This window comes from Daucus carota, chromosome 6 (assembly GCF_001625215.2).
Source record: "Daucus carota subsp. sativus chromosome 6, DH1 v3.0, whole genome shotgun sequence".
Lineage (NCBI taxonomy): Eukaryota > Viridiplantae > Streptophyta > Magnoliopsida > Apiales > Apiaceae > Daucus > Daucus carota.
In genome coordinates, this window is record NC_030386.2 from 23,332,651 (window position 1) to 23,360,594 (window position 27,944).

The following is a 27,944-nucleotide window of genomic DNA, read 5'->3' on the forward strand; positions in this document are numbered from 1 at the left end:
GTTCAATTTTATTCGAATATGAATTATATCCATTTTTTGGCTCAAGCCTGATTGTTCAAATTCTTTTTCAAATTTAAATTTATTTACGTGAGTAATTAATTTATGGATATTAATCTATCATGTAAACAACATATGAGACTTACCTGAAATAATAACTTATCTCAAATACATAAAATATTGAAAAGAATATAAATACAACAGTTTTAATGTATGAATTTAATGCTTTTGAATGAAAAAATTAGTTGTTTGTATAGCTCAAGTGGTGTGAGTGGTGTAATTGTAATGAAGAGGTCCTGGGTTCGAGTCCTATGAATAACATTTTTTTATATGTATGAGGAAGAGTTAGGTTCGGAGTTAGGCTCGAGTTCGGAGCTAGGTAATTTATTTGCTCAGGAGGGAGGCTTGACACGAACCTGTTGGGCTATTATATATATAAGTAGATAAGTAGATAAGTAGATTCTATTCTTTTCTGGTGTTAAAGAGTCTGCATACGAAATACATAACCACATAAATGGATTTTTTATTTTTTATTTTACGAAAAGCAGGGGAATTTATTAACTTAATAAAACATCTCAATACAATCTTTAACGCTGACAGAAATAGACCACCTGTCAAACCTACAACCTAGAAAAAAATATGATTCCTAGCAAGCAAGCTAATGGGAAACCATCTGCAAATGGTTTAACAAATAACAACTTAACGTTATTCAGAAGATGTGTTTGACACTTAAAAATACACACCAAACCGAGACCTCATTGGAGCTTTGCTCCTGATTGCTTGAACCACGGTAAGACAATCAGACTCCAACGTAACCATCTTAAACCACGGCAAGACAATCAGACTCCAACGTAACCATGGGCCAATGCATTTCATAAATCCAGTTCAACACCTTCTTTACTGCCATTGCTTCTGCTAAAACTGGAGTAACAAGCTCATGGTGGACCAATGCTTTAGCTTCAAAGAGAGCACCTTCTGAATCTCTTGCAAGTAAATACCATTCTTTTTTGTTGTCAGAGTACACATACTAGCAGATACACTGTTTCAAAACACAATAACATTTAGAAAACAAAACTTTAATAACTCCTCTAATTGAAAGAAATGATGTTCCATGACATTTAGAGAACATAATTTTAATAACTGCGTAAAGATGTTCCCTAAAGACGAACTTCACATTTTATTTTCGTTAGGTGGAGAGGAATAACATGTTGCAAGAACAAAATGAAAAATCAAAGATGCGTGAAAGATTTGAACAAATGCCATAACAGAAAAGTGGAGTGGTTGTTAGTGTGTGCCCATCCGTCATTAAAATACCAATACATTAAATTCAGTTACACCCGAGTCCATAAATGAATCATCTTAAGTCGCGGAAAATTTTGTCCACAGAAGGACTGGGAAGCTGCATTTGAGTTGACACAATCCAAGAAAAGCTAACCTTAAGAAGGGCATGCTACTGATTCAACGAGGGTGCTTAGGGAAGGCCGGATGCCGGATTCTGGTACTGGCTGCTGTGTTTTTGAACCAGCTCCAGCCATTTGAGTGAACCTATACCCAGGACCTGACGTGATGTCACCTAACATGTACAACACCTGCATTTTACACCGACATATTTATACACTCACACAAAAGAAACTCAAAATGCGCATAATTGAGGGAACAGATGAAAGAGTAAAACTAGTTGACATGAATGTGTAGTAAACGACTAAAGCATACGAAATCTAAAAGCTCCAATCAGGAAGTGAGGAACAAAGGGAAGAAATATATAAACATTTAACAAAGTACAAAGTTCTAGCTCTCAGTTATATTTTTTGGTAAAAGCTAACTGCATGGATAATTTTATTTGTTGTGCGGGCTGCACAGACCATTTAACGCTTTCTCCATAAGGTACTTATGCTATCAAAGTTCCCTTATCGAGTGCACAACCAGAAAACATCAACACCAGGATATAAATAGGGCAGCACGGCCTACATTGCAACATACTTACCTGGATGGGGTCGATGGGTGATCATGAAGGCCCATGGCCTGGGTCAGTGGCCTCCATTGCACATCGGAGGGGTGCTTGCCTAAGGTCTACCCAAGTGGTGGAGCCTACATCATAATTTGTGACAGGGGGGCCTGCGTTCGCGCAGCCCCTGCAATTCTAGTGTTTAACAGTTGTGCCCTTTTATTGGATATAATATAATTAGGTAAAGGTTGTCCTCCCCAGATGCGACTTACTTGTCCTTGAAGCACCTGACCCAAATATAAATCTACTGACAACATCAACATCAACATGAATTGTTAATGGTAGCTGTACAACTAACATTCATGTTTCAGTTTTAATCAAGTTCTTCCACAGGTTTCTCTTTCAATAATAAACACTCATCTGGGTATTAGAGTATTCCGTTGGGTTACCATATCAGCATTCTCTCATTTCATCCAAAGTCAACCAACTGTTTCCACCGCTAGCTCCATCTAATATCTGTAGTTCTCACTCAAGAACTATGGCTGACAAGCTGTGAATGTAGACATTCATGAAAAGTCAAGTACCACATCGAATTAAATATGACACAGCTACAATAGCTGAGCTTTAAAAGCAATATCATGTGCGAGAAAACACTCATACCTTTCTCGGCCTTTTGGCTAAGATCAAGTGTAGTATCTGTTCTTATCAGTTTAATATCTGATATGTGGGCCATAGGTCCACACGATATTAAATTTATTTTTTAAGGGGGGAGGCCCGTCACAATAGCTTGCTATTGGGGTCTTCACGTGTCGCCCAAGCGTTGCACTATTGCTCGGGCCTGGCACACCCCACCAAATCAACTCATCAAATATATTTTGTTAAATAATTTCAGACCCCGACAATCTTAAAGTTTCATCTTGCTCCCGCCAGCATGGCAGAGAAGGAATTTGATACGAGGACAGAAGATTTTTCTTGCTCCAGTCACAGACGGGCAGCTAAGCACAATGAAAGATGAGTGCCTTCTGCTGTCTGATACAAACTCAAGCCATGCTATATGGCATTGCCGAATGGAGCTAATCAGATATTGATCAAATATCCGATCTTATAAAGAGAAACTTGGCAATCATCGTCGTTGTTCCATGTGCAGGGTCCTAAAAGCGGATTAATTAAGACATATTAATTAAGACAATCCCATATAGGATTTCGTGGTCATAAGAGATGAGTCTATACCTTTAATAACTGAAAATTAGACCAAACTAAGTTTTCAAAATTTCTAAATTATGTCGTACAACCAATCGGTAGCTTTAAATTGAGTTCTCGCACGAACAATCCTACATGTACTTTAAACTTTAATAGTGGTGCACATTCTTAAATCTACTTAAACAGTAGTGCGGGGATAGTTGCTTATGAAGGCCATACTATTGTCTTATGTACGTGTACATATTATCTAGCAATATAACATATCCGTGGTGTAATAAGAGGAGATGATAAAGAAAATAAAATCCTCCTTTTTAATGCTTGAGCCGTATGAGGTAATCCTCGATGGGTGGAACTTACAATGTTAAATCCACTACAAAAGTTCAAATACCCGCCCACATCAAACCCTAACAAAAGACAAACTTAACATTTTATTTTCGTTTGGTGGAAAGGAATAACATGTTGCAAGAATAAAATGAAAAATCAAAGATGCATGAAAGATTTGAACACATGCCATAACTGAAAAGTGGAGCGGTTGTTAGTGTATCCTTGAGCATACATTAAAAAATCCATAATTAAAATACCAACACATTAAATATAGTTACGACCGAGTCCCTAAAAGAATCATCTTAAGTTGCAGAAAATTTTGTCTAGAGGACTGGGAAGCTGCAACTTTTTTTTTTGTCAGGACTGGGAAGCTGCATTTGAGTAAACACAATCCAAGAAAAGCTAACCTTAAGAAGGGCATGCTACTGATTCGACGAGGGTGGTTGGAGAAGGCCGGATGCCGGATTCTGGTACTGGCTGCTGCGTTTTCGAACCAGTTCCAGCCATTGAGTGAACCTATACCCAGGACCAGACGTAATGTCACCTAACATGTACAACACCTGCATTTTACACCGACATATTTATACACTCACACAAAAGAAACTTAAAATGCGCATAATTGAGGGAACAGATGAAAGAGAAAACTAGTTGAGATGAATGTGTAGTAAACAACTAAAGCATACGAAATCTAAAAGCTCCAATCAGGAAGTGAGGAACAAAGGGAAGAAATTTAAAAACATTTAACAAAGTACAAAGTTCTAGCTCTCAATTATATTTTTTGGTAAAAGCTAATTGCATGAATAATTTTATTTGTTGTGCAGGCTGCACAGACCATTTAACGCTTTCTGCATCAGGTAGTTATGCTATCAAAGTTCCCTTATCGAGTGCACAACCAGAAAACATCAACACCAGGATATAAATAGGGCAGCACAGCCTACATTGCAACATACTTACCTGGATGGGGTCGATGGGTGATCATGAAGGCTCATGGCCTGGGTCAGTGGCCTCCATTGCACATCGGAGGGGTGCTTGCCTAAGGTCTACCCAAGTGGTGGAGCCTACATCATAATTTGTGACAGGGGGGCCTGCGTTCGCGCAGCCCCTGCAATTCTAGTGTTTAACATCTGTGCCCTTCTAGTGGATATAATATTAGGTAAATTGTCCTCCCCAGATGCGACTTACTTGTCCTTGAAGCACCTGACCCAAATATAAATCTACTGACAACATCAACATGAATTGTTAATGGCAGCTGTACAACTAACATTCATGTTTCAGTTTTAATCAAGTTCTTTGACAGGTTTCTCTTTCAATAATTAACACTCATCTGGGTATTAGAGTATTCCGTTGGATTACCATATCAGCATTCTCTCATTTCATCCAAAGTCAACCAACTGTTTCCAGCGCTAGCTCCGTCTAATATCTGTAGTTCTCACTCAAGAACTATGGCCTACAAGCTGTGAATATAGTCATTCATCAAAAGTCAAGTACCACATCGAGTTAAATATGACAGAGCTACAACAGCTGAGCTTTAAAATCAATATCATGTGTGAGAAAACACTCATACCTTTCTCGGCCTTTTGGCTAAGATCAAGTGTAGTATCTGTTCTTATCAGTTTAATATCTGATATGTGGGCCATAGGTCCACACGATATTAAATTTATTTTTTAAGGGGGAAGGCCCGTCACAATAGCTTGCTATTGGGGTCTTCACGTGTCGCCCAAGCGTTGCACTATTGCTCGGGCCTGGCACACCCCACCAAATCAACTCATCAAATATATTTCGTTAAATAGTTTCAGACCCCGACACTCTTAAAGTTTCATCTTGCTCCCGCCAGCATGGCAGAGAAGGTTTCGTTAAATAATTTCAGACCCCGACACTCTTAAAGTTTCATCTTGCTCCCGCCAGCATGGCAGAGAAGGAATTTGATACGAGGACAGAAGATTTTTCTTGCTCCAGTCACAAACGGGCAGCTAAGCACAATGAAAGATAAGTGCCTTCTGCTGTCTGATACAAACTCAAGCCATGCTATATGGCATTGCCGAATGGAGCTAATCAGATATTGATCAAATATCCGATCTTATAAAGAGAAACTTGGCAATCATCGTCGTTGTTCCATGTGCAGGGTCCTAAAAGCGGATTAATTAAGCCAACATGGCTGTATTGCTCTGTATCTCATATGGGTTTAGCTGATCAAAATGATCAAACGGGTCTCAAATGAGTCTTGGGAGTACATATAACTACTAAAGGGAAGGTTGTTGAGGCAGTGCCAACTTCTGCCCTCCACCCGCGGAGCTTTGAGGCAGGGACTGGGCGAGGGACATTCCAGCAACAGATTCATCACCTTTATGCAGCTTATAAGGTGTCATGTTTATCACTGTAACTCATAAAGAAACTTATATCTACAACAGATTTGTACTGAGAACAAAGCCAAAGTGACAAGAACTCCCCATAGTAGACCCCGCAAGAAAACAGTACCGTGCAAGACCCATATTGAAAGAGTATAAGCATGCACGCTCCTCTCACAACTATATCAAGAAGCACTAGCTGCACTTACGTTTCATGCAGCCATGTAGTGAGCACAAAGCGAACTATTCTTTCGCCTTTTACTAAAGAATACCGTGTGCTCGCTACTTATAGTGGCATACGACCATTTTTGGATGGAAGTTCCTGTGGAATCATCCCCCACAGTTCAAAGTCTGAAATTTTCCTCCAATATAATTCTGATTATGACAAGGTTTGTGATTTTGAAAATTACAATGCAGGCATGATTTTAAAAATCATTATTATGGGTTTTCCCTCTTTTCTGACGCTACTGTCCTATCAGTTCATTTCAAAAACAAATTTATACATACATTGTTTCGCAAACCTTCAAATCCCCTATTACTGAAAACAAATTTTTATCTTGCAATAACAAATCCAAGTGTTCATATGGTAATAGGATGACAGATCAGTGCATAGAGAGAGATTGCTGTGATTCCCGCCAAATCACCTATTTGTGTAGTACAAACAACTTATCATTATGGATTGGTGATATTGGAGAGATCTACCAAGTTGTACTCGAGGCTGGGCAGAATTTTGGACATTTGAGTTTCACCTCACTTGGACCGGGTTCCCCCAGAAATTGAGCCAATGTCCCACATTGGCTAATACCATTTACTCTACGCTATTCATATAGCCCGGTTTAGAGCCATATCATTGTCCCTTCGGGGACATCCGATAAAATTGGAACGATACAGAGAAGATTAGCATGGCCCCTGCGCAAGGATGACACGCACAAATCGAGAAATGGTCCAAATTTTTTTTTTTTGCCAAACTAACAACGGAAAGATTTCGGAGCTAAGTTGACTGTCTTAGGCTAGCACCCTCGTTTTTTTATTGTTAAAATCACATAAACTTGGAGCAAGTAATTCATATGTAAACAAGATAGAGGTTGAAGATATTCAATTTGCATGAATATAAGTTACCTTCTCATGCTTCCCTTGACCAAGCAACCAGCAATATGAGAGTAGTCATAATACATGCTTCCCGGAACAGGCAGGTCCACATTCCTTTGTCTATTCTGTTGGTCTTCGGCTCACCTTTCAATAGCTAGAAGGCCGAAAATGAGTATTTCACTGAGCATTGAGAGCACGAGGACGTCCGGTGAGATCAAAATATGCTTCAGCACAGAGGCCAAGGCTTCGACAATCACTGAATACACTGGGTCACCCAGAAAGAACAAACACCTGGATTAGTAGATGTCCTCAAGAACTACTTATTAAGAGACACTACATGCAGATTTACTGGGAAACAAAAAAGAATTCATCTTAAAGATCTGATACAACCTTTTTAACATGTAATTTACATGCAACTCAAAAACATACTGCTTGTGATTCAATATTCTTAAGACATTTAAATTCCTTTACTTGATGTTCAAAAGAAATCACACGGATTTCTCTTCCTTCCTCATCAATCATTATTCTCGTGCTCTTTAGTTGCGAACAAGAGTTGTATTATCAATAATACAGATCGGAGGTTGGGCAACAACTAGAAGTTTTCTTTGCAAATCCAAAAATTAGAAATTGAAAATACGGCCCCAAGATTATTATAATAACCTTCGAGTTATTTCAGTTTATTACACACCAACATCAACAATATCAAGATTATCACTTCGTAAGTCCTTTATGATCTATAGTAGCAAGTTCACATAAACAACCCCTTCATACATAAGTGATTTTGTTTCACTAAATAATTACACAAAATAAGGTTTATTTACTAAATTACCAATTATACATCCTGTACTTAATAGACGCAACATTGATTTATATATATCCATTTTAAGCTATAATTTATATTATTAAGTTAAACTTGATATTATTTGTCATTTGACATACATATTTTGGACAAAATCTAGAATATACATAAAATAAAAGATAAGAAAATATCAATAAGGATAATTATGATCGTTGTATATTACAGAAGACCAAAAGAGAAGTAATATTACTGGACAGGGTAGGTCTGACTGCTGCATATTACAGGAGACCAAAAGAACAAGGTCGGTCTGGCTGCTGCATATTACAGGGGACTAAAAGAACAAGGATAATTATGATCGCTGTATATTACATAAGACTAAAAAGAAGGAATAGGAGTCTGTCAGATAACTGCAAGACCACCCCAGCCAGAGAATCCGGCTGAGAACGATCCTCTACAGCTTGAATGGTCAACTGACAGGGGACTAAAAGAACAAGGATAATTATGATCGCTGTATATTACATAAGACTAAAAAGAAGGAATAGGAGTCTGTCAGATAACTGCAAGACCACCCCAGCCAGAGAATCCGGCTGAGAACGATCCTCTACAGCTTGAATGGTCAACTGACCAAACTGGCTGTTAATCACGCTCTGGTCATGCAGTCATGTTTCATCCACCAGACTTGGTCACCTGCCTCCTTTGAAATCAAGGATACAGAGGTACGAGCCTATAGAACAGATCCTGTTCAAGTAAGGTCTTAAGCTAATAGGTCATACAACTTCTAATTATACATAATATTTAACCAGTTTTCTTTCGGTATGGGACTTGTTAATAGCTTGTGCCTGCCACTCTTTGAATACAATTTTAAATTTAGAGAGAGGTAAAGTCCATGACCAAACTAAGCATGCAACAGGACCCAGTGATTCCATTATCTTGATTACAATATTAGTGATTTCATTATCTTGATTACAATATGAAATAATACAACACTTCAGTCCTAAAATTATGTTTTGTCATGCATTTATAGCTTCTTAGAAACCACAGAACATACTTGTATTAGGACTACTATAAAAACTAGGTAGCATCTATGTCAACTTCTTGAAAGCATATATATTTTATGAATGCTTGACCTCCAGCCAATCCTTGTTTCATTTCTCCTATTCTCTCCTCTCTATCAAAATCCTAAAATTTTGACGGCTGGCATGCTTCGTAGTGAGAAGTGCAATATAGCACTTTGAGACTTACATCTTGGGGAGAGAGGTAGATACCGGTGGACATTTGATCAAATCATGTGTCATGCTGTGTCTTTTATATTATTTGCACACCTTAAACATATATATTAACTTAGCTTAACTGTCAACAATATGGTTGGATATTTACAATACATCCCTGGTTCAGCCTTGCAGAATCACATGTTTCTACAAGGGCCAAAAGAACAGAATCACATATCCCGTCATGAACTAAAAAGCCTACAAAAGTTCTTTAAGTACATACTGATTCTAATGATACCAATTTAATTGGAACCTCGGTTAGCTATGATTAGTGGATGTTGTCCGTTTAAACTGCATTATCCAAATATAACTATAATTCGACTTTCCCAAATTAATGCAAGGCCATATACTGCAGTAAAGCAGATTTTATTTACTTTAGTATTTAGGTGTTCATGAAAAATTCTACAAAGTTATACCAGCATTAGTTTTTAAATCCTATAGTTTTCCAAGTATAGCTGAATTTTCTGAAAAGGTCAAGGTCATCAGTCTTGGTTTGCATTATTCAACGGTTATTACAGAACTCTTCTTTTATTCTTACCAATCAACACCGTGCTTCTCCAGATTGGACAATCACATCAGAGATCTAAAACACATTCAACCTCATGTGCTTCTTGAACATATACAATTTAACAAAGATTCAACAACATTAGTAACATCCTATTCGTAGCCAAGTGTTTACTTGGCACATAGTTCCTTTATGACGGTACTAAGATCAGTAATCAATATGCTCCTTTATTAATTAAGTGCAAATGAGTGTTTACCAGAAAACAATAAGAAAACTTCACATGGTTCAGCATTAGACAAATTAGACTCATCAAAACAAACATAAAGCCAGTTCAGAGATTTATACACTTCTTTTTATACTTGCAAGATAAATTCCATGAAATCTTCTTACTTTGTTATTATTATCCAGTTCTTAGATTATATCAGAAAAATTAGGAGAAAGAGATGGAACATTGCAAAATAAAAATATTACGTGAAGTATCCGACTTGTATTATCAAAAAGTACGAGTCACTGTTGTGCATCATAAGCCAAAAAAAAAAATGAAGGGTTATATGGTGAATTCTTTACCTGCTTCACACGGACAGTTGAATTAAATCCGGAGAGAAATGTTTTCCGGATGCTTTGAATTATGAATTCGTTATTTCTCTCTATCATCCAGAACAAGGCTGACATTGTTAAGCCACAAGCCGTGCATACCTCAGAGTTACATTGTGAGTATCCTTTTACAAATCATCTAATGACATTGAAATATTAAAGGTTAGAATATGCAAATTAATTACTGAGATTAGACATGACATACATAACTTGTCAAATGCATGCTACTATGTAACTTTACTTGCCATGGTAAATTAAATTGTTTTACTGCTTAGCTAGTTAAAGATTATTAAAATCATAAATTAGCTGCTGAAGCAAAAACATTTAAACATTTAATTGCAAACCACAAAATCAGTTATATAATTTTATTTTAGATCAATGCTAATACAAGTGTAAATATGTTGTATACAAATATGACAATTAGAATTTTGCAAATATATAAAATGTCAAATTCTGCAAATAATTTTCTGGTCAATAATGGAGCTGCAAGTAAATGCAATTGGGAATTTGAGAAATATACAACCCTGATGAAATGAGAAGGCAGAACCAAATTGGCGGTTTTAATAATATTAAGAAGTCGAAAATCTCAGTTACTTATATAAGCTTCACATGGTTCAGCATTAGACATATCAAAACAAACATAAAGCCAATTCAGACATTTATACACTTCTTTTTATACTTGCAAGAAAAATTCATTGAAATCTTTTTACTTTCTTGTTATTATCCTGTTGCACAGATCTCAACAGTGAAATTAGGGGAAATAGATGGATCATTGCGAAACAAAAGTATTGCGTGATGTATTCGCGAGTCCCTGTTACACATCATAAGCCAAAAAAATGAAGAGTTGAATGATAGTTTCTTTACCTGCTTCACACAGAAAGTTGAATTAAATCCCTGGACAGTATTTTTTTTTCCCGATGCTTTAAAGTATGTATTCGTTATTTCTCTCTATCGTCCAGAATAAGGCTGACATTGTTAGTCACAAGCCTTAAGTACCTCGGAGTTACAATGTGAGTAGCTGACATTGAAATATTATATATTAGAATATGCAAAATCATTACTGTGATTGACATGACGTGCGTAACTTGTCAAAAGCATGCTAAATTGCTAATATGTAACTTAACTTGTAACTGTAAATAAATAGTTTTAGGAGTCAGCTAGTTGAAAACTACCAAAATCATAAATTAGGTGCTGAAGCCAAAAACACTTGAACATTTAATTTCAAACCAACAAATCAGTTAAAAGCAAGAAATTGGCAACCTCAGTTATATAGTTTTACCTTAGATCAATGCTAATACAAGTGCAAATATGTTGTATACAAGAAGGATGTTTAAAATTTTGCAAATATATAAGATGTCAAATTCTGCAAGTAATATCCTGGTAATAATAGAACCTTGTTGACCTGCTGCAAGTAAATGCAGTGAGGATTTTGAGAAATATACAATCCTGATCAAATAAAACATCAGAACCAAGCGGTTTTATAATAGTAAGAAGTCGACAATCTAGATTACTTATATGATAAATTCATATGCATAATTAAGTTATGTATCACAAGAAAAAGAATGTCGCTAAAAAGAAAGAACAAAAAAAAAAAAGGCAGAGTTTCCACCACATTGTCCACAGAATGGAGCCAGTGTTTGTTTAGAAACCCAGGGAGATGGTCACACTTTCAGCTGGGTCTGGTAGCGCAGGCCTGTAACCCGAGTGGGAGCTATAAGATGGTTGGAGGTTGGATTGGGCCAGAAGGTTGGGCTAGCATGGGGTTATACACTGGCCTGCCCATTCCAAGTAGGGAGCAGGGTCATGGGCTTTCGGCGAAAGCCAGGAGTTCATATCCCCTAAAGTGGAGGGCACTGCGCTAGGCTGGCTTCACAGAGCAGCGAACACTTCCCTCTCCTGTCGGTGGAAGGATAACAAGTCGGTTCTTCACTAGTCCATCAAACACCGGATGGGTCATTCAACCGTACAACCATTTTTTTAATCGGGTTTAAATAGCCAAATCCGAAGCTTTTTCTCATTCACCCCCCCCCCCCCCCCCGGCCAAAACACCTAATGAGTCATTCAACCATACAACTATCGTTCAAGAGCCTTTCTTATTTACACATCTCCCACTTATGACTACGGGACATAATGCTTTTTCTCATTTACGCACCCATCAAACATCTAATGAGCCATTCGACCGTACGACCATCTTTCAAGACCCTTTTCTGATTTACACATTTCCCACTTTCGACTACGGGACACAATGCTTGGGTCCTTCAACCATACAACCCTCTTTCTGATGGGTCATTCAACCATGCAACCCTCTTTCTGATGGGTCATTCAAACCATCTTGCCATTTTTGTCTACGGGGCACAATGCTTTGCAAAAACCACGCAGAACTCCTTAAAGTTACTGTTGACAATGTTCAGATTCAGAATTTTATATGTGCACAAGGGCCGTGCTTCAAACAAGTTACAATTCGTGCTAATAACAAACTGTTCTACCAAATTCACCAATTTAAAACAAGAGACATGCAAGTAAAAAAGAATAGGAACATATAAGGAAAAAGTTAAGCATGTGGGCCCATTTCAAGCAAAACGCACACACCATAAAAATAATAACCTAAAGTTCATCTTGCACAATCGAATCTACATCTTAATGCTTTAATTAGGCCACATAGATGTCGTGAATATTCTAATAATATGTAGATTCAGGTGTTAGTAGAAGGAATTAGAGCAAGTCCAACAGTGTCTTAGCAAATGCCTTATAAATATTATAAAATATAGTGTCCTAGTGATTTAGGACATCATCTCAATGTATCAACTCCAACAACATGCCCTATTATTGTGCCTTATTATTAAAATAATAATATATATTGAAATTGTTATTGGAAAGAAATGAAAAGGAGGGAGGAGAGAGATGTAGTGGAATGGTAAAAAACTATTTTTTTATTGATAGGGCATACAAAATGGTGCCTCAAAAATAAGGCACTTGTTACATATCCTAGTGTTTTAGGGCAACACTAGGACATTGTTGGAGCATTGATTTGCTTCACATGCCTTAAATTTTGATTTAGGACATTAATATAGGGCACTCTTGGACTTGCTCTTAGGCCGCAGGATACAAGTGGCAAAGTGATTAATTCTATGTACGTCAAACTCCTATACATGCTATCACAAACTCAGAACATACATATCCGCACTCTCTCTCTCCCTCTCCCTCACCCTCTCCCCCTCTCTCTCTCCCTCTCTCTCTCTCCCCCTCTCCCTCACTCACTCAAAAAAAGAAACCGAAGAAAATAAGTGCTTACTAACCGTTAATGACAAGTAAAAGTTTCAAAATCTCCAGACGGTTGACGGAAACTTGCGGATCCATTTTTCCAGTCTCCTAGGAACCCGTGCTCTGGTAGGAAACCCTCTGTCCTGTTCTAGACTAAGCAAGAAGAGTAGCAGACTTTTTTTTTTATTTATCCTATTCACTAATCATAGTTCACACAACTCACGAGACTCTCGTCCGGGTGTATTGGATTGGGATTTTAAAGCATTTTTTTGCATTCATGAAATCCGAGGGTATTCGATTGGGATTGTTTGAAATCCATTAAAATTTTGATGTATTCAATTGGGATTTTAAATTATGCTACAAAATCTGATGGTATTCAACTGAGATTTTAAATTATGCTTTAAAATCCGATGGTATTCAATTGACGGGGGTGTATTCGATTGGGATTTTAATGCATTGTTTTTAGTCTATAGATTTTAATGAATTGCATGGGATTTTGATTTTTTGCGGATTCCTGATGAAATGTCGCATAGTTGATAGGATTTAGGTACAATGCTTCAAAATCCCATTGAATTTGGTGGGATTTCAAAAAACTTAAAATACACTGAAGAATGCCACAAAATCCATCATTTTATGAAATGAAAAAAAATCCATCAGCATTTGAATACCATCAGATTTTAATGGATTTTAAACAATCCCAATTGAATACCATCAGATTTTAAAGCATTATTTAAAATCCCAATTGAATACCACTAGATTTTGTAGCATAGTTTAAAATCTCAATTGAATACCTCAAGATTTTAATGGATTTCAAACAATCCCAATCGAATACCCTCGGATTTCATGAATGCAAAAAAATGTTTTAAAATCCCAATCCAATACACCCCTCTGAGATTGTTTAAAATCCATTAAAATCTGATGGTATTCAAATGCTGATAGATTTTTTTTAATTTCATAAAATGATAGATTTTGTGGCATTCTTCAGTGTATTTTAAGTTTTTTGAAATCTCATCAAAATCAATGGGATTTTGAAGCATTGTATCAAAATCCTATCAACTCTGCGACATTTTATCAAGAATCCGCACAAAATCAAAATCCCGTACAATCCATTTAAATCCATATACTAAAAACAATCCATTAAAATCACAATCGAATACACCCCGTTAGTCTTATTTACATTTACATGCTCTCTGTTTGGATGATCAGTATATCCGAGAGTGCATGAAATCCCCAAAAATGAACAGCCTCGTCGAAATTGTTACTTCCTCCGTTTTGATTTGAAATATATATTTGACTTTTTTGCACTTATTTTTAAATTTTTTGATCGCATGCTTAAAATCATTATTTTTGAAAAAAAAATCTGAATAATATCATCTATATTTTATTCATAAAAATAAAATTTCAAAAATAATAATTTTTAGTATGCGGTCAAAGGAATTAGAATTGTGTGAAAAAGTCAAACGATTTATATTTCAAAATAGAGGGAGTATTAAATTGAGACTAATAAGTTCATATATGATATCAATCTATATTATTAAGTTAAAATTTTGTAAATATTAAATATCAATACGGTAGAAAACTAAATATATAATATCATTAATTCATTATCATCATAAAATTTAATAATAACAAAATTAATAATTCAACATAATCACGAGACTATTCTATATATATTATATGTACTCATTTAGATTCATGCATTTTGTAAATATTAAATATCAATACAGTAGAAAACTAAATATATAATATCATTAATTCATTATCATCATAAAATTTAATAATAACAAAATTAATAATTCAACATAATCACGAGACTATTCTATATATATTATATGTACTCATTTAGATTCATGCATTTATGCAAAAGATATATATTATAATTATTATTTTCAGAAAATAATAATATATATCTTTTGGTTAAAATTAAAACTCTCCTATAACTCATAATAATACTCAAGTTATATATACTTATATTTAACAAATAGGACCAAAATGCCCCTAATCGTATAACTAAATTAAAATTTTATAAAAATAAAATGGATAAAATTCATTGTTATTCTCAAGAATAATACAACATGTCCCTCCGAGTGCCTATTCGGTTATTGGGGAAAAATTTATATATATATATATATATATATATATATATATATATATATATAGAGTGGAGTTCTGTGGGATACTAATACAATTGAGAAATTGGAGTCCCTGAGATCCACCGTTAGATTTTAAAAAATCCTGTGGCTAAGATTTAATGACAAAAATAGGGCTGACAGTTACTAAGCAATTTTGAACTCCAATTACGCGCACGTTTCTTCAAGGTGTATCCTGCATTAATCAGTGAAGCACACAAGGACGCTCGATATCAAAAATCCCTCACTTCCGCTGTGTTCAACCCTAGGTCAATCACTGTGTAGAACTAATTCAACGACGGACTAGTGGTTTGCAGGACGCATCAAATTTTGGCGAAAATGAGTTCGGGTATGTCTACGATCTCTTGATTCTGTCCTTTAATTGCTTTGCATGTCGTTTTTCTGGCCACTCAATATCTTCATTTTATGAACTCCGGCGGCCCGATTCACTGGGGTGTCCTGCAGTTGCCGGCTCTATTTCGTGGATACCCTCTTTTTTTTCTTGGGGCTTTGATACAAATAGAAGTGTATGTGTGTTTTTACTAGACATTGCAAGAATATGTCAATTGATGGAGACCTCTACGACTGGGCAATCCTTCTTGATTAATGACTACTTTGGTGGATTTTGGGTCTTGTGTTGTGTATTAGATGCTTAAACTTTTAAGTGCATTTTGTTGTCTTGTTCTGCACTTTGTTACTAATTTGATCATGCAGTTGTGTTGTACTTGATTTTGCATTTGTTATGTATTTTTGAAACGAAGATTCCTAGTTTTAATGTGTCCTGCAGTTTTGTGATATGCTAGACCGAATAAGATACCTGTGCTTCACTTTCACTTCACGTTTATTTACTGAACACTCGGCACTGCAAGAATATGTCAATTGATGGAGACCTCTATGACTAGGAAATCCTTCTTGGCTAATGACTGCTTTGGTGGAATTTGGTTCTTTTGTAGTGTATTAGATGCTTAAAATTTTAAATGCTTTTTGTTGTCTAGTTCTGCACTTTATTACTATTTTGATCATGCAGTTGCATTTTATGTGATTCAACATTTGTTATGTATTTTTGAAACGAAGATTCCTATTTTTAAAGTGTCCTGCAGTTTTGTAACATGCTAGACCGAATAAGATACCCGTGCTTCACTTTCACTGCACGATGGTATGAGTTTTGCAGACAAAATTTGATTTTTTTTTTTTTTGAATCAACAGGACTCTTTGTTGTAGCACGATGGTATCAGTTTTTAGCTCACTATGCGAAGTTAACACGCTGAATGTTCTGTCTTCTGTCTCAGATTATAAACCGGACTCTTTTCGTTGTACCTTCTCCATATCAGACTACTATGCGATGTTAACATACATTTTTAAGGATGACTTTGTAGTTGAGGAAGGCTCGATGAATATGAAGAGGTGTTGGTGTAGATGTCGAGCAAGAGGAAAAGTTGCATCAGGATCAGTCCTAGAAGAATGATGCTATGGATTCAATAAACAGTTGTTTTTGCCTATATTGCCTACGACATTGTAGCCTGAAAGATTTTTTAAATGCTTCATTATCATCTCCAATGGTTTTTCCCCCTATTTCCTGTTATCCGGGACAATCTGTTTGTACTTAAATACCTAGAAATTGGAGATTGCACCAATTGAAATATGAACTACTTTTACAAGTGTAATTGACACGTACTTGGAATATGGATGTGAAGTTGATTTTTTTGTAGGATATTGAGTTGTTTTCATAGATAAATTAGATTAGACATTTCGACATATATTCTACTAGTGTGGAGCACAAGCATATTTCCTACAATTTTAGGAAGTGGTGTAAGTATTAAACCTTTAAAATTTTATGAGTGTCTCACTAACTTTTCGTTTCATCAAAAATTTTATCATCATATCTCACCATGCTCTTATGAACTTGGTTAGAAAGATATTAATTTTCATCCCCTGTTCTCTACTTTCCTTTAACTTAAAATTGCAGATGGAGTATTAACAAGAAAAGGATTTCATACAGAATAATGGGGGCATGCCCCAGGCAAAAGGAAGTAAATATCACTAATAAAACTCCTTTATATACATGTAATCAACAGCTAAAGCTAACATTAATCTATACTAGTTATAATACTAAACTAGGGTCTTTTCTAATTTGTTTTTTGAAACTAGTACAAGAAAACAATTTTGTTTTAACACTGTTTTACTCTGGCCGCATTTTGATCACATCAGTACACCCCATTTGACAATGCATGCGGTGGTTCCGCTCTCTCCACACCTGATAGATGGTAATGTTAAGAAACGAGAGTAGCCAATTTAACTCCCCGTCCCACTGCCCTGTTTCGAAGCACTCTGCCTTGAGTGTATTCTCGCCAATCTTGAAAATAAGAAAAGGCCCTCTAAATATCACATTTGAGACATAACTGCATCCCGCAAATCACATAAGTCAGATAAATATAATACCAAACCTGTTCATTCTTCCTTTGGTGAGTAGTCTTTCCTTTAGAGCCAACCACATTATAAAGGAATGCCAGTCCATATGAAACCATGCTGGAAAATTCCCAGAAGTACGAGTGCAGTTCCAAATTTGACCCAGCAAAACGTTGGACACATGGAGCCCATCCCAAGTGATTGCATCTACCTCATGAACTTGAGTATTATGCATATTCTGCTTTAACTCTAAAAAATCAGAAAGGCTTGAACTTGTCAGTAGCCAAATGCCAGTATGCAGACAAAAGTTGATTTTTGCAAAAAGATTTGAACGAACATTACTCTGTAATGATGCTACGAAGAAAAATACATTAGCTATAAAAAATTCCTGCACACAATTCTTAGGTACACGCGATCTTGCAGTACAGGATTTTAAATGAACAACAAATGCATTAAAAATTCTGCAAAACTTACTTGATTCGGCCTTCTTATCAGACATTAAACACTTGCTATGGAGAAGAGTAGAGAATGATCCAAGGGATGTAGATATTGCCTCCTCAAAATGAAAGAACGAAAAGAAAAAAAAGAAGAAAAAAATGGCTTAACGACTGCAGGACACTACTTCTACGCAATCCCCTGGACACACTCACAGGCAGTTGTAACTGCCGCATAAAGACACTATCACTCAAAAAAATGAACGGGCTGGGGTTTTAAAAAATTAAACTTATAAAACAAAAATTAAATCAAAAATCCTCAGCCATTGGATCTAAAAAAAATGAAGGGTTTAGATTGGGACTCCAAGGACTCCAAAAATTATAGTACTCCATATAACTTTCTTCTATATATATATATATATATATGCGTAAAATTCTAGAAAAACATCAACTAGTTTGTGATTGGATGCAACTGTTAAGATTTTCTGCTCTCGCGAATAATCAAATTTTCAAAATGTCATGTTTGATCTGAAGAAAAGATCTCTTGCAATAAGATTTTCCTTCTTCTTTTTAAAAAAATAGGACTAAGCTGTGACACGTCCACCAAAAAAACCTTTTATAGCCATACTGATAGATAAGTCCAAGGAACCTTTTATTTGTGGAGGTTAAAGTTTCATTTATTCAATGACCAGAATTAGGGGATATATAGCTTGGGAAAGTGGGCTAATTCCACCCCAAAGTGTTCCCAGGCCGCATGCATGATTGAACTGACTGATTGTTTGATTTTGTTGGGTTCAAGAGCATCTTTATTTATAGAAAAAATGATTTTGCGCGTTGTATCGAATTAAACCACTCATAAAAGTTCATTTACGGGTCAGGGCCATAAAGACCCATTTTATTAGTAAGGTGATTATAGGCCGGGGAAAAGTAGTAGATGATAAATAAAAATTAGTGAATTTTAGTATAATAAATTTCATAATAATGCTCTTATGAGAAAATTTCTTTCTCCAGGTTTTAAAAAAAATAGAATAAATTATTTTTATAAAAAAGTTTTCAAATAAAATTTAGCGACAAATAGAAGAATCTTTTTTTTGACTAATATGACCTATAATATTCTCTAGGGGAGCCAAGTTCAATCATAACTTGGGCTAACAAGAGGATATGAACACAATCGTGCAGTAGAAGAATCTTAATGATATGAAAATTTCTAAATTGGTACTTAAAGCTATCCTCAAATCCTAGAATCACGTTTTATTGTAAAGATATTTATCGTAATCAACTTCTTTGCATTTGACCATAACTCAATAAAAATATCTTACAATGATTTTACTTTTACATGAAAAAAATATGGTTTGTCGCTATAACTTTGTCGTTTCTTAGCCTTATAACAAGTTCAAGTTCACTGACATATTTTTCCTTGCCCGCTTTCATGCTTCATGTTTCTTCTATCATTTCCTCATCTGCGCTCATCAAGCCCGCTTTGCTCTACGCGTTCAGCTAGTCAGAAGATCTGATTCAATCTGCAAATCGTTAATTCTTAAACAGATTTTAATTTTTCACCCTTATTTTAAAATTATTATATTTTACGTTCTCTTCTGTGTAAAAGTATTGCTATATTTTTGTGGCGCATATACACTATGAAACTAGAATTCTTGATATTGTGAAAGCTGCCATCTAAAATTTTGCTTTCAAAGACAGCTAATTATAAAACTTTCTTGTCCTATTAAACAATTATAAAAAAAATCTAACAATACTAATACCGGCAACATGTTTACAAGTAAGGACACCAACACTATAGACATTGGGTGTAACCTAACAATACACAACCCATTGTGCGTGTACCCAAGAATATAACAATGAAAGATAATAATAAAAATCAGCCTCCTAATCAATAATCAAGAAAAGATGAAATAAATAAATCAATTATGTATAAATCAAAGACAACCAAAATGACCCAACAATATTTCGAAAGTCAAAACCTTCTAAATATAGAAAGGCACACGTCTCAATTCTCAAACAATCCGCGTTGTCCAACTGCATAAGTCTATGTTACTGTAATTTCAGAGACGGTGAATAAAATGCATTTTGTAGTACAGTTTTTTGCCCAAAAAATTGCACAAAATAATCAAGACTTTCAGCATCTCGTAACTGCCTTTGAAGCTTTCTGAAAGATGATAGTTGACTTCAGCTTCGTGTTTGACTTTTGCATGAGTTTAATATTAAGTGATCTCCACTATAAATACATCCTTCTTCCATTCCTCACAATCATCACAAGCTCCAGCTTTTCATTCAATCAACTGAAGCAAAACAACACTTCATTTAAATTTTTTGCATCTTCAATGGCAAACGAAGCTAACATTCTCTTCTTTTTATTGCTTGCACTGGCCGCAACCTCGGCCTTTGGCCAAGGCTTGCGGCTAGGCTTCTATGCACGCACTTGTCCTCAAGCTGAATCGATTGTTCGAGCAACCGTTGCTAAACATGTGCAATCTGATCGAACTGTTGCACCCGGGTTACTGAGAATGATTTTCCATGACTGTTTTGTTCAAGGCTGCGACGGTTCGATTCTTATAAACGGGCCTTCGACTGAGAAAACGGCTCCTCCGAATCTTTTGTTGAGAGGGTATGAAGTTATTGATGATGCCAAGGCACAGCTCGAAGTTGCGTGCCCTAACACCATATCTTGCGCTGATATTCTTGCTCTTGCTGCTCGCGACGCTGCTGTTCAGGTAAAGTGCATGCATGTTTCTTTTGTGCCCATCTTTGGGGCATAAATTCGCCTTCGTGTCCTTAATAAATTATGAAAATATTTGGGGTCACAAGGAGTTCACCGAGTCGAACTCGAGTCTCCCGAAAGTCTAAACTCTGATATAATGTTAAGTGAACAATTCTTCTAAAACCTTAAGGTGTCCAGAGGAGAGAGCTTACCAGGATCATATTGTATTCTAACGGTCACTTGTTTTATGCACGATTCACTAGCCAAGTGATTAGAAGGTATTAAAGATCTCATCTATTTAATTTGTTTTGTTCAGGCTGGTGCATTGACATATCTTGTGCCTACTGGCCGCAGAGATGGACGCGTTTCATTAGCATCTGATACTGCTAATTTGCCCGGGTTTACCGATTCAGTTGAAGTCCAGAAGCAAAAGTTTGCAGCTAAAGGTCTAAGCACCGAAGATCTCGTCACACTAGTAGGTAAGAACTAATTAACACTTCTAATTCGTTACAAGTTCCGCAACATTGTCGCTAGTTCCAGTTACAACCTCAAATTTTGTTGACTTCCAAATTCCTCCGTTACCAGTTCCACTCGAACTATACTAACCGAATGTTATGGCAATGTTAAATATAGGCGGGCACACTATCGGGACAGTGGCATGCCAATTCATCAGATACAGATTGTACAACTTCACAACCACTGGTGGTGCTGATCCCTCAATTGATCCCACATTTCTTCCCACACTTCAATCGCTTTGTCCCGTAGACGGAGACGGAAGCAAACGTATCGGATTAGACTATGGAAGCAGTGACAAGTTCGACCATTCGTTCTTCAAAAATGTACAGAGTAGCAGAGGAATTCTTGAATTAGATCAAAGGCTATGGGCAGATGCTTCTACTAAAAATGTGGTGCAGAGATATATTGGTATCAGGGGACTGGCTGGATTGACTTTAAACTTTCAGTTTGGAAGGTCGATGATTAAAATGAGTGGGATTGAAGTGAAAACTGGTACAGCTGGGGAAATTCGTAAAGTTTGCTCAACAATTAACTGAGAAATCGGTTGATTTGAATGACATTATGTGGTTTATATTGGCCATAAATAGAGCCAATTTGTATTTGTTTTATTCATTATTTCGTTTTGACAGAGTTTCTTCGTTATTTTGTTTTATATAACGTAGTTGTTGTGCTTGGTTAAGAATTTTGATAAGAAAGAGATGCCATGGAGATGAGATAAATCTCGAAAAGTTTTTTTGTTAATTAAGAGGGGAGTTTTCGCCCGGATTTTAATAGATTAATTATAATTTTTGATTTTAACAGATTATATTTGATTTTAGTTTTTTGCTGATTTTAGATAAAATATGATAGAATTAATGTAGAATTTTGAGATTTAAGTACGACGTTTTAAAATCCCCATGAATTATGGGAGTAGTTTCAAAAGACATAAAATACACTCAATAATATACAAAATTTAATAATTTATGAAGTACAAAAAATTTATCAGCATTTGAATACTAACAAATTTGAGTAAATATTAAATAATTTTAATTGAAACTATCATGTTTTTAAATATAATTGAAAATTTTAATAGAATATCAGAGGATTTTTTAGGATAATTTAAAAGTCTAATTAAATATTCGAGAAATTTAATAATTTTTTAAGTTCAAGTTGACAACACCTCTTAAATATTCTCTTACAATACTCATGATAAAACTCTAAAACTAAAGATTAAAATATAATGATTATGTAGCTGCAAGTACAATAATTACAATCTATTATCATGATAATCACAATTGAAAGAATGATTATCGTGATATTTTTTGGTTTCGTAATGAACATGCGAAAGTCCTTCACACGATCGTATAAAGAATTTTTTTTTACACTTCTGGCTTCGCACTTGTGAAAAAATAGACTTCGACTTACCGTCTCGAAATATACTTCTCTATCTCTCCGCCCTCGTGCACTTCCTACTAGCTCCAAACGGACCAAACCACTACCAACTCTCTTCAACACACCTCGGCATTCTCGCCCCACTCCTCAACTAAAACACACCCCCATCTTCTCAATTCTTCATCTTCACAAACACACAGACAAATGGCTTCTTCAGCTCTCACTCATGCTCTGTTTTCTCCTCTCACTTCTCACTCACCCATTTCTAATCGGACCCTCCTTACCCCTTCTCTAGCTTTGCCCCGTAAGCAATTCGGATCCCCAGTCTTATCCACCCATTCCAACTTGACCCACAAAGCTTTCATTGTCAATTGTACCCCTCCTGAGAAAGAATCAACTAATCAAGAACTTCCAATTGAATTGAGTGAGTGTGCTTCATAACTTTGATTGGTGTTTTTTTAGTAAAATAAAGTTAGGTTTTGATTAATTGTGTGATTTTATTAACAGGGTACCCTGCATTTCCAACTGTCATGGATATCAACCAGATTCGCGAGATTTTGCCTCATCGGTTAGTCTCTTGTTTTTTTGGATAGTTTTGGGTGTTGATTTGGTTGAATTTCGATAAAAGATGTGATTTTGATATGTGGGTTATTTGTTTCTTGAAAATGCAGCTTTCCGTTTCTTCTAGTTGATAGAGTGATTGAATACAAAGCTGGGGAATCTGCTGTTGCTATCAAGAATGTGACCATCAATGATAACTTTTTTCCGGGGCATTTTCCGGATAGGCCAATCATGCCCGGTGTGCTCATGATTGAGGTAATTGCTATGTCTAAAACAATGAGATCGTTTTGCATGATATTTGATATATTTAAATACTTAATACTTAGGCTCGCTGTACTGGAATCAATCATCAATATTTTGATTAAGGTTGAGAGCTTTACCTGCAATCTTGTGTAGTTTGTGTTTTGGACTTCTTTAGATATGTATCGTAAAACATGTTGAAGAATATATTATATTACGTTAATATTTTTATGTTTTAGTACATTCTAATTTTATCATTGTGATAACTGATAATTACAAAATGTTGTAATGTTGTATGTTTTAGCTTACTCTTAAAGAGTTTTGGTGATACTATTGACGGTGTGTTATCATTTGTTTCCGGAAACCGTTATGTAATGTACTGAATTACTGATTTTCAAAACTATATGATCCTCGTGAAATCAGTAGTTGTGTTTTTTATAATCACTAGTTATAATACTATCAATTCAGGATTTCCTGAAAGAAAAAGTAATTTACAGAAGTGAACTCAGCCAAGTTAGGGTGATACCTTATTCCTGAAAATCTATATGATATTTGATGTGTTATTTATGTTTCTATATTTCTAGCAAAATAATAGAGACATCATAATTTCTTTCTGAAGATTTCGAAAAGACATATACTTGCTTCTTGTTCCAAAATCAGTATAATTAAATATGTTAATTAGTTAATCTCTGCGAAAAATTTGCAAGTTCAAAAAACTCAACTTCAATATATAATTAAATGTGTTAATTAGTTAATCTAGTTACCTGTCTATATATCTGTTCGGCAATGTTAAGCCATACACACTGAATGTCTATATTCAGGACATGCTCTAACGTTTATCACATGATTTCAAGGTTCTCTAATATAGTAATTTATTGCCTGTCTTTGTAGTTTACTTTGTTTTTCACTACATAATCCTTGAGATCTTCATGACTTAATTTACATACAGTTATCATAAAAACAGATGCCATTCATCAATTAGTACCAACACTATGCTGGAAAAAGTATTAATGTCTGACAAGTTATATTCTATTCTCACATATTCTCACCGATGTTAGTTTTGTTACTTGTTTTGCTGCTCGGTCCAGGCAATGGCACAGGTTGGTGGCTTGGTTATGTTGCAACCAGAAGTGGGAGGGTCGAAGGATAATTTTTTCTTTGCTGGGATTGACAAAGTGAGGTTCAGAAAACCAGTGATTGCAGGAGACACCCTGGTGATGAAAATGACGCTCACCAAGCTGCAGAAGCGCTTTGGAATAGCAAAAATGGAAGGGAAGGCATATGTTGGAGGCGAGGTGGTATGTGAAGGTGAATTTTTGATGGCTATGGGTTAGTGGATGAAGTTCTTTGATAGATGTATGCTTTAAATTTTGCTGTACTTGTGCTTTTACCCTTTTTAAACAATTTTCCTGTACTTGCATTTCTTATTCCGTTAAACCATCTTTCATGTTGACTGTAAGTGTAAGACAATTTTCCGGTCCATGACCGCAGAAGCATCAGAATATCTGTATTAGATGAAATCCACATATTTAGAGGAATAAAATTCCTTTTGAGTATTTATTTGTGGTTGTTGTGCCGTGATAATAGAAGTTAGCTGTGATGCCACCTTCTATCCTTTATGAATTTGTTTTTTTAAAGGGTTTTTCTAGTGTGTGCCCATGGGCACACATCATACACTAAATTTGATGAGTTTGGTGGATTCTAATTGGTGGACTTGGTGTAAATGTCAGGGGACCATCCTTATTTATGATTAGATGACCAATAGAAATGCACCAAAGTTATAGAAGTTAGTGCTTATTGTGTACCCATGGACACACCATAGAAAACCGTTTTTTAAATACCAGCAAGATTGAATTTTCACGAAATAGTTTATGTGTAGTTTCCATAGTTTCAAGGGCGCACCTTGTCCTAGACAATCAATTTTGGGAAGGCGTCCCCAGTGTGTCGATTTTAGTAGGCTTTGCAATACTTTAGTTCACTAGCTTTCTTTGGGTTTTAATTAAATTTTGATTTGAAATATTTTTTCATTCTTCCCCGGTTCTTTTTTTGTTCTGGGCGAACAGATATATTATTATTCATTCTTGTATCCAAATTACAAGATTTTGTTACTGGGTTCGTAAATAACTTTACTTTCTGAATTTTTTTTATGAACTTGGTGTTCACATTTATCTTCTTCTCAAATCAGTATGGAGCTTTATTGTAACTAAATCATCCTGCTTTGCCTTGCAACAGAGAATAAGATAGTCAATGACATTGTAGTTGCTATAGTACTAGTTTATTACATAATCTTGCTGAGTTGTAATTTAACATGAGGGGTATAAAGCCTAAACTCATAAGATAAAAGGGATAAGTTTAGTCATCCAGGATCTTTCTGAATCAAGTTACTTTATACATAAAATGTTGAACTGAAATCTCTTTACAAAGCAAGAGCTCCGAGGGGTGTCTTCCCTTGGCCAGCCTCAAAGTAGAAAATCAACATTGCTAACATAGCTAATCTAGCGTGCTTGATTTCTGCAAGCTTCAATCTGTCGAGTTTGTCTTCATCGGGAATGTAAACACCATTCTGAACGGTACCAGCAAACCCCAAAGGGTCGAAGAACTTGCCACCAGGGTATCCTTGGTCACCAGTGAAATTGCTGAAATTTTCAGCAGTTTTCGACCAGGGAGTGGCCCATTCAACTGATTGTGATTCAGGGTTGAAGAAATCAACCCATCTTTTGCTCTCAACCCATCCCATGAGGATAAGCTGGGTTCCGAGGAGTGTTCCAAAGGAGAATGGTGCGACAGCACCAGGGTCAGCACCGGCCTCAAACCATGGGATGCCGCTGTAAGCCTGACCCACAAAGATGCCAAGAACTGCAGCCATTGCCCATCGGCCATGGATCAGCTCAGCTTCCCTGTACCATTTAAGAAACGCCGGGTCCTTGCCTAGACCTAGAGGGTCAAATCCAAAGTCACCTGGGAGCCTGCAGCAAGATCAAATGTCATCAACTTTTACAACCATATAGAAATAGTGCAATGTAAATGCAATGCAATTCAGAATTATCTTATTTTCCAAACTTACGAGCCATCTAGCCATTCCGGGTCAAGAAGGTTGCCACCGCCTTTAACAGCAGGGATCCAAGATTTCTTCGGAGCAGCTGCAGCAGCTACAACACTGAGCCTTTTAGGAGCCAATGCAGCACCAACTCTGGCAATGGGTGCAGACAACAAGGTCTGGCTCCTCTTGCCTCCAGACAAGAAGGATGACCCCAAGCCATTTAGCACAGCAGCAGCAGATGTAGCAGCCATCCTTCCTCCTCTACTATAATTTTATATTAATATAGGCTGAGATGGTGCTTGAGCCTTGAGGTTACAATATGAACTAACAAGACACAAATGTGGATTGTTAATAAAGAAGAGAGTAGTGAGTGTAGGGGATCAAAATGGTGGCTCTGTATGGAGCCAGGTAGGATAAGTGAAATCTGAATAAGGGATGTAATTAAAAACATCATCTTTGTTGGATAGATTTCTGACCAATCACAGAATTGTGTTCACTTCATCTCCCTTTCTTACCATACACCTGGATCACCTCTTCAAATTGGTCTTTCCTCTTTGTTGAGGTGGGGCAACTCATTCTCTTCATCACACAAAATAATTAAATTTTTGTTTATTTATTTTCATAGTATCTCTTCTGTCATGTTTGGAAATAAGGTCTAAAAAGAGTAGAGTGAAAATAGCAGAGTACAATTTTTTTACTGTCAAGTGTCAACTCTCTTCTTCCGCAGCAAGGTCATTCAAGTCTTTCTCTTCTTGCATTGTGTAATCCATAAAATCGGAAGCAATAACATTCTTTAACCAGCGATGCACTTTCAAGAGCTGTCAAAATCCGCTCTTTCCAATTTTATGAACAAACCTTTTTTAACTACGGATTACATTTTTTTCAAAAAAAAAACAAAAAACTACGGATTACACTTTCTAGATAATTGTCTTAATACCGAGAGATTAAACATTTGTACCTAAGCGATGATCTGTATTTCTTGAATATTTTTATGAGAATTTCTGTATATGAGATTTATGAGTTCTTAAATAATTTTTTTTTGATAATTTTAACTTATATGTCTTACGATCAGTGTTCTAAAAATCGGCGATTAATCGGGATTAATCGCCGATTAATCGCTGTTCTGTCGGCCACCGTCTCGATTAAACGTTAATCGGTGAAAAAAATCGTTTTTTTCTGAAAATCGGGAATAATCGGTCGAAAG

General features: G+C 35.9%; 3 protein-coding genes, 2 long non-coding RNA genes and 7 other non-coding genes across 21 annotated transcripts; 9 read left to right on the forward strand and 3 right to left on the reverse strand.

Moving 5' to 3' along the window:
• Window positions 1-509: 509 nt before the first annotated feature.
• LOC108227664 (uncharacterized) lies at window positions 510-13,545 on the reverse strand. 9 transcript variants are annotated; one of them, XR_010284480.1, is made up of 9 exons: window positions 13,363-13,545; window positions 10,931-11,084; window positions 10,040-10,205; window positions 6,931-7,165; window positions 4,820-4,920; window positions 3,874-4,026; window positions 1,982-3,093; window positions 1,433-1,586; window positions 510-1,036 (listed from the first exon to the last, which is right to left on the reverse strand). It is a non-coding gene; the product is annotated as an uncharacterized LOC108227664 (long non-coding RNA). The 9 variants fall into 9 exon arrangements; XR_001808031.2 differs by lacking the exon at window positions 4,820-4,920 and having other exon boundaries at window positions 511-1,036; window positions 1,982-2,492; window positions 2,603-3,093; XR_010284479.1 differs by lacking the exon at window positions 4,820-4,920 and having other exon boundaries at window positions 512-1,036; window positions 2,392-2,492; window positions 2,603-3,093.
• On the forward strand, window positions 1,974-2,132 carry LOC135147393 (U1 spliceosomal RNA). Its single transcript, XR_010284971.1, has one exon. It is a non-coding gene; the product is annotated as a U1 spliceosomal RNA (small nuclear RNA).
• LOC135147399 (U2 spliceosomal RNA) lies at window positions 2,599-2,794 on the forward strand. Its single transcript, XR_010284977.1, has one exon. It is a non-coding gene; the product is annotated as a U2 spliceosomal RNA (small nuclear RNA).
• LOC135147395 (U1 spliceosomal RNA) lies at window positions 4,413-4,571 on the forward strand. The gene has a single exon (XR_010284973.1). It is a non-coding gene; the product is annotated as a U1 spliceosomal RNA (small nuclear RNA).
• LOC135147397 (U2 spliceosomal RNA) lies at window positions 5,027-5,222 on the forward strand. Its single transcript, XR_010284975.1, has one exon. It is a non-coding gene; the product is annotated as a U2 spliceosomal RNA (small nuclear RNA).
• LOC135147409 (U5 spliceosomal RNA) lies at window positions 6,030-6,145 on the forward strand. The gene has a single exon (XR_010284986.1). It is a non-coding gene; the product is annotated as a U5 spliceosomal RNA (small nuclear RNA).
• LOC108227665 (U6 spliceosomal RNA) lies at window positions 6,664-6,766 on the forward strand. The gene has a single exon (XR_001808037.2). It is a non-coding gene; the product is annotated as a U6 spliceosomal RNA (small nuclear RNA).
• Window positions 8,243-8,455, reverse strand: LOC135147471 (small nucleolar RNA U3). The gene has a single exon (XR_010285045.1). It is a non-coding gene; the product is annotated as a small nucleolar RNA U3 (small nucleolar RNA).
• LOC135147076 (uncharacterized) lies at window positions 12,784-17,167 on the forward strand. Of its 2 annotated transcripts, none has more exons than XR_010284482.1 (3): window positions 12,784-13,453; window positions 15,646-15,805; window positions 16,663-17,167. It is a non-coding gene; the product is annotated as an uncharacterized LOC135147076 (long non-coding RNA). The 2 variants fall into 2 exon arrangements; XR_010284483.1 differs by having other exon boundaries at window positions 16,746-17,167.
• A 3,636-nt stretch (window positions 17,168-20,803) lies between these two features.
• Window positions 20,804-22,100, forward strand: LOC108226100 (cationic peroxidase 2-like). The gene is made up of 3 exons (XM_017401050.2): window positions 20,804-21,025; window positions 21,329-21,491; window positions 21,646-22,100. Exons 1-3 carry the CDS (start codon window positions 20,819-20,821, stop codon window positions 22,062-22,064), a joined length of 789 nt encoding a protein of 262 aa, XP_017256539.2. The 5' UTR covers window positions 20,804-20,818; the 3' UTR covers window positions 22,065-22,100.
• Window positions 22,101-22,902: 802 nt separating this feature from the next.
• Window positions 22,903-25,260, forward strand: LOC108224992 (uncharacterized). Its single transcript, XM_017399773.2, has 4 exons — window positions 22,903-23,323; window positions 23,407-23,467; window positions 23,571-23,715; window positions 24,789-25,260. The coding sequence occupies exons 1-4, from the start codon at window positions 23,104-23,106 to the stop codon at window positions 25,032-25,034; spliced, it is 672 nt and encodes a 223-aa protein (XP_017255262.1). The 5' UTR covers window positions 22,903-23,103; the 3' UTR covers window positions 25,035-25,260.
• An 810-nt stretch (window positions 25,261-26,070) lies between these two features.
• Window positions 26,071-27,155, reverse strand: LOC108224860 (chlorophyll a-b binding protein CP24 10A, chloroplastic). Its single transcript, XM_017399603.2, has 2 exons — window positions 26,765-27,155; window positions 26,071-26,666 (listed from the first exon to the last, which is right to left on the reverse strand). Exons 1-2 carry the CDS (start codon window positions 26,989-26,991, stop codon window positions 26,117-26,119), a joined length of 777 nt encoding a protein of 258 aa, XP_017255092.1. The 5' UTR covers window positions 26,992-27,155; the 3' UTR covers window positions 26,071-26,116.
• Window positions 27,156-27,944: the final 789 nt, after the last annotated feature.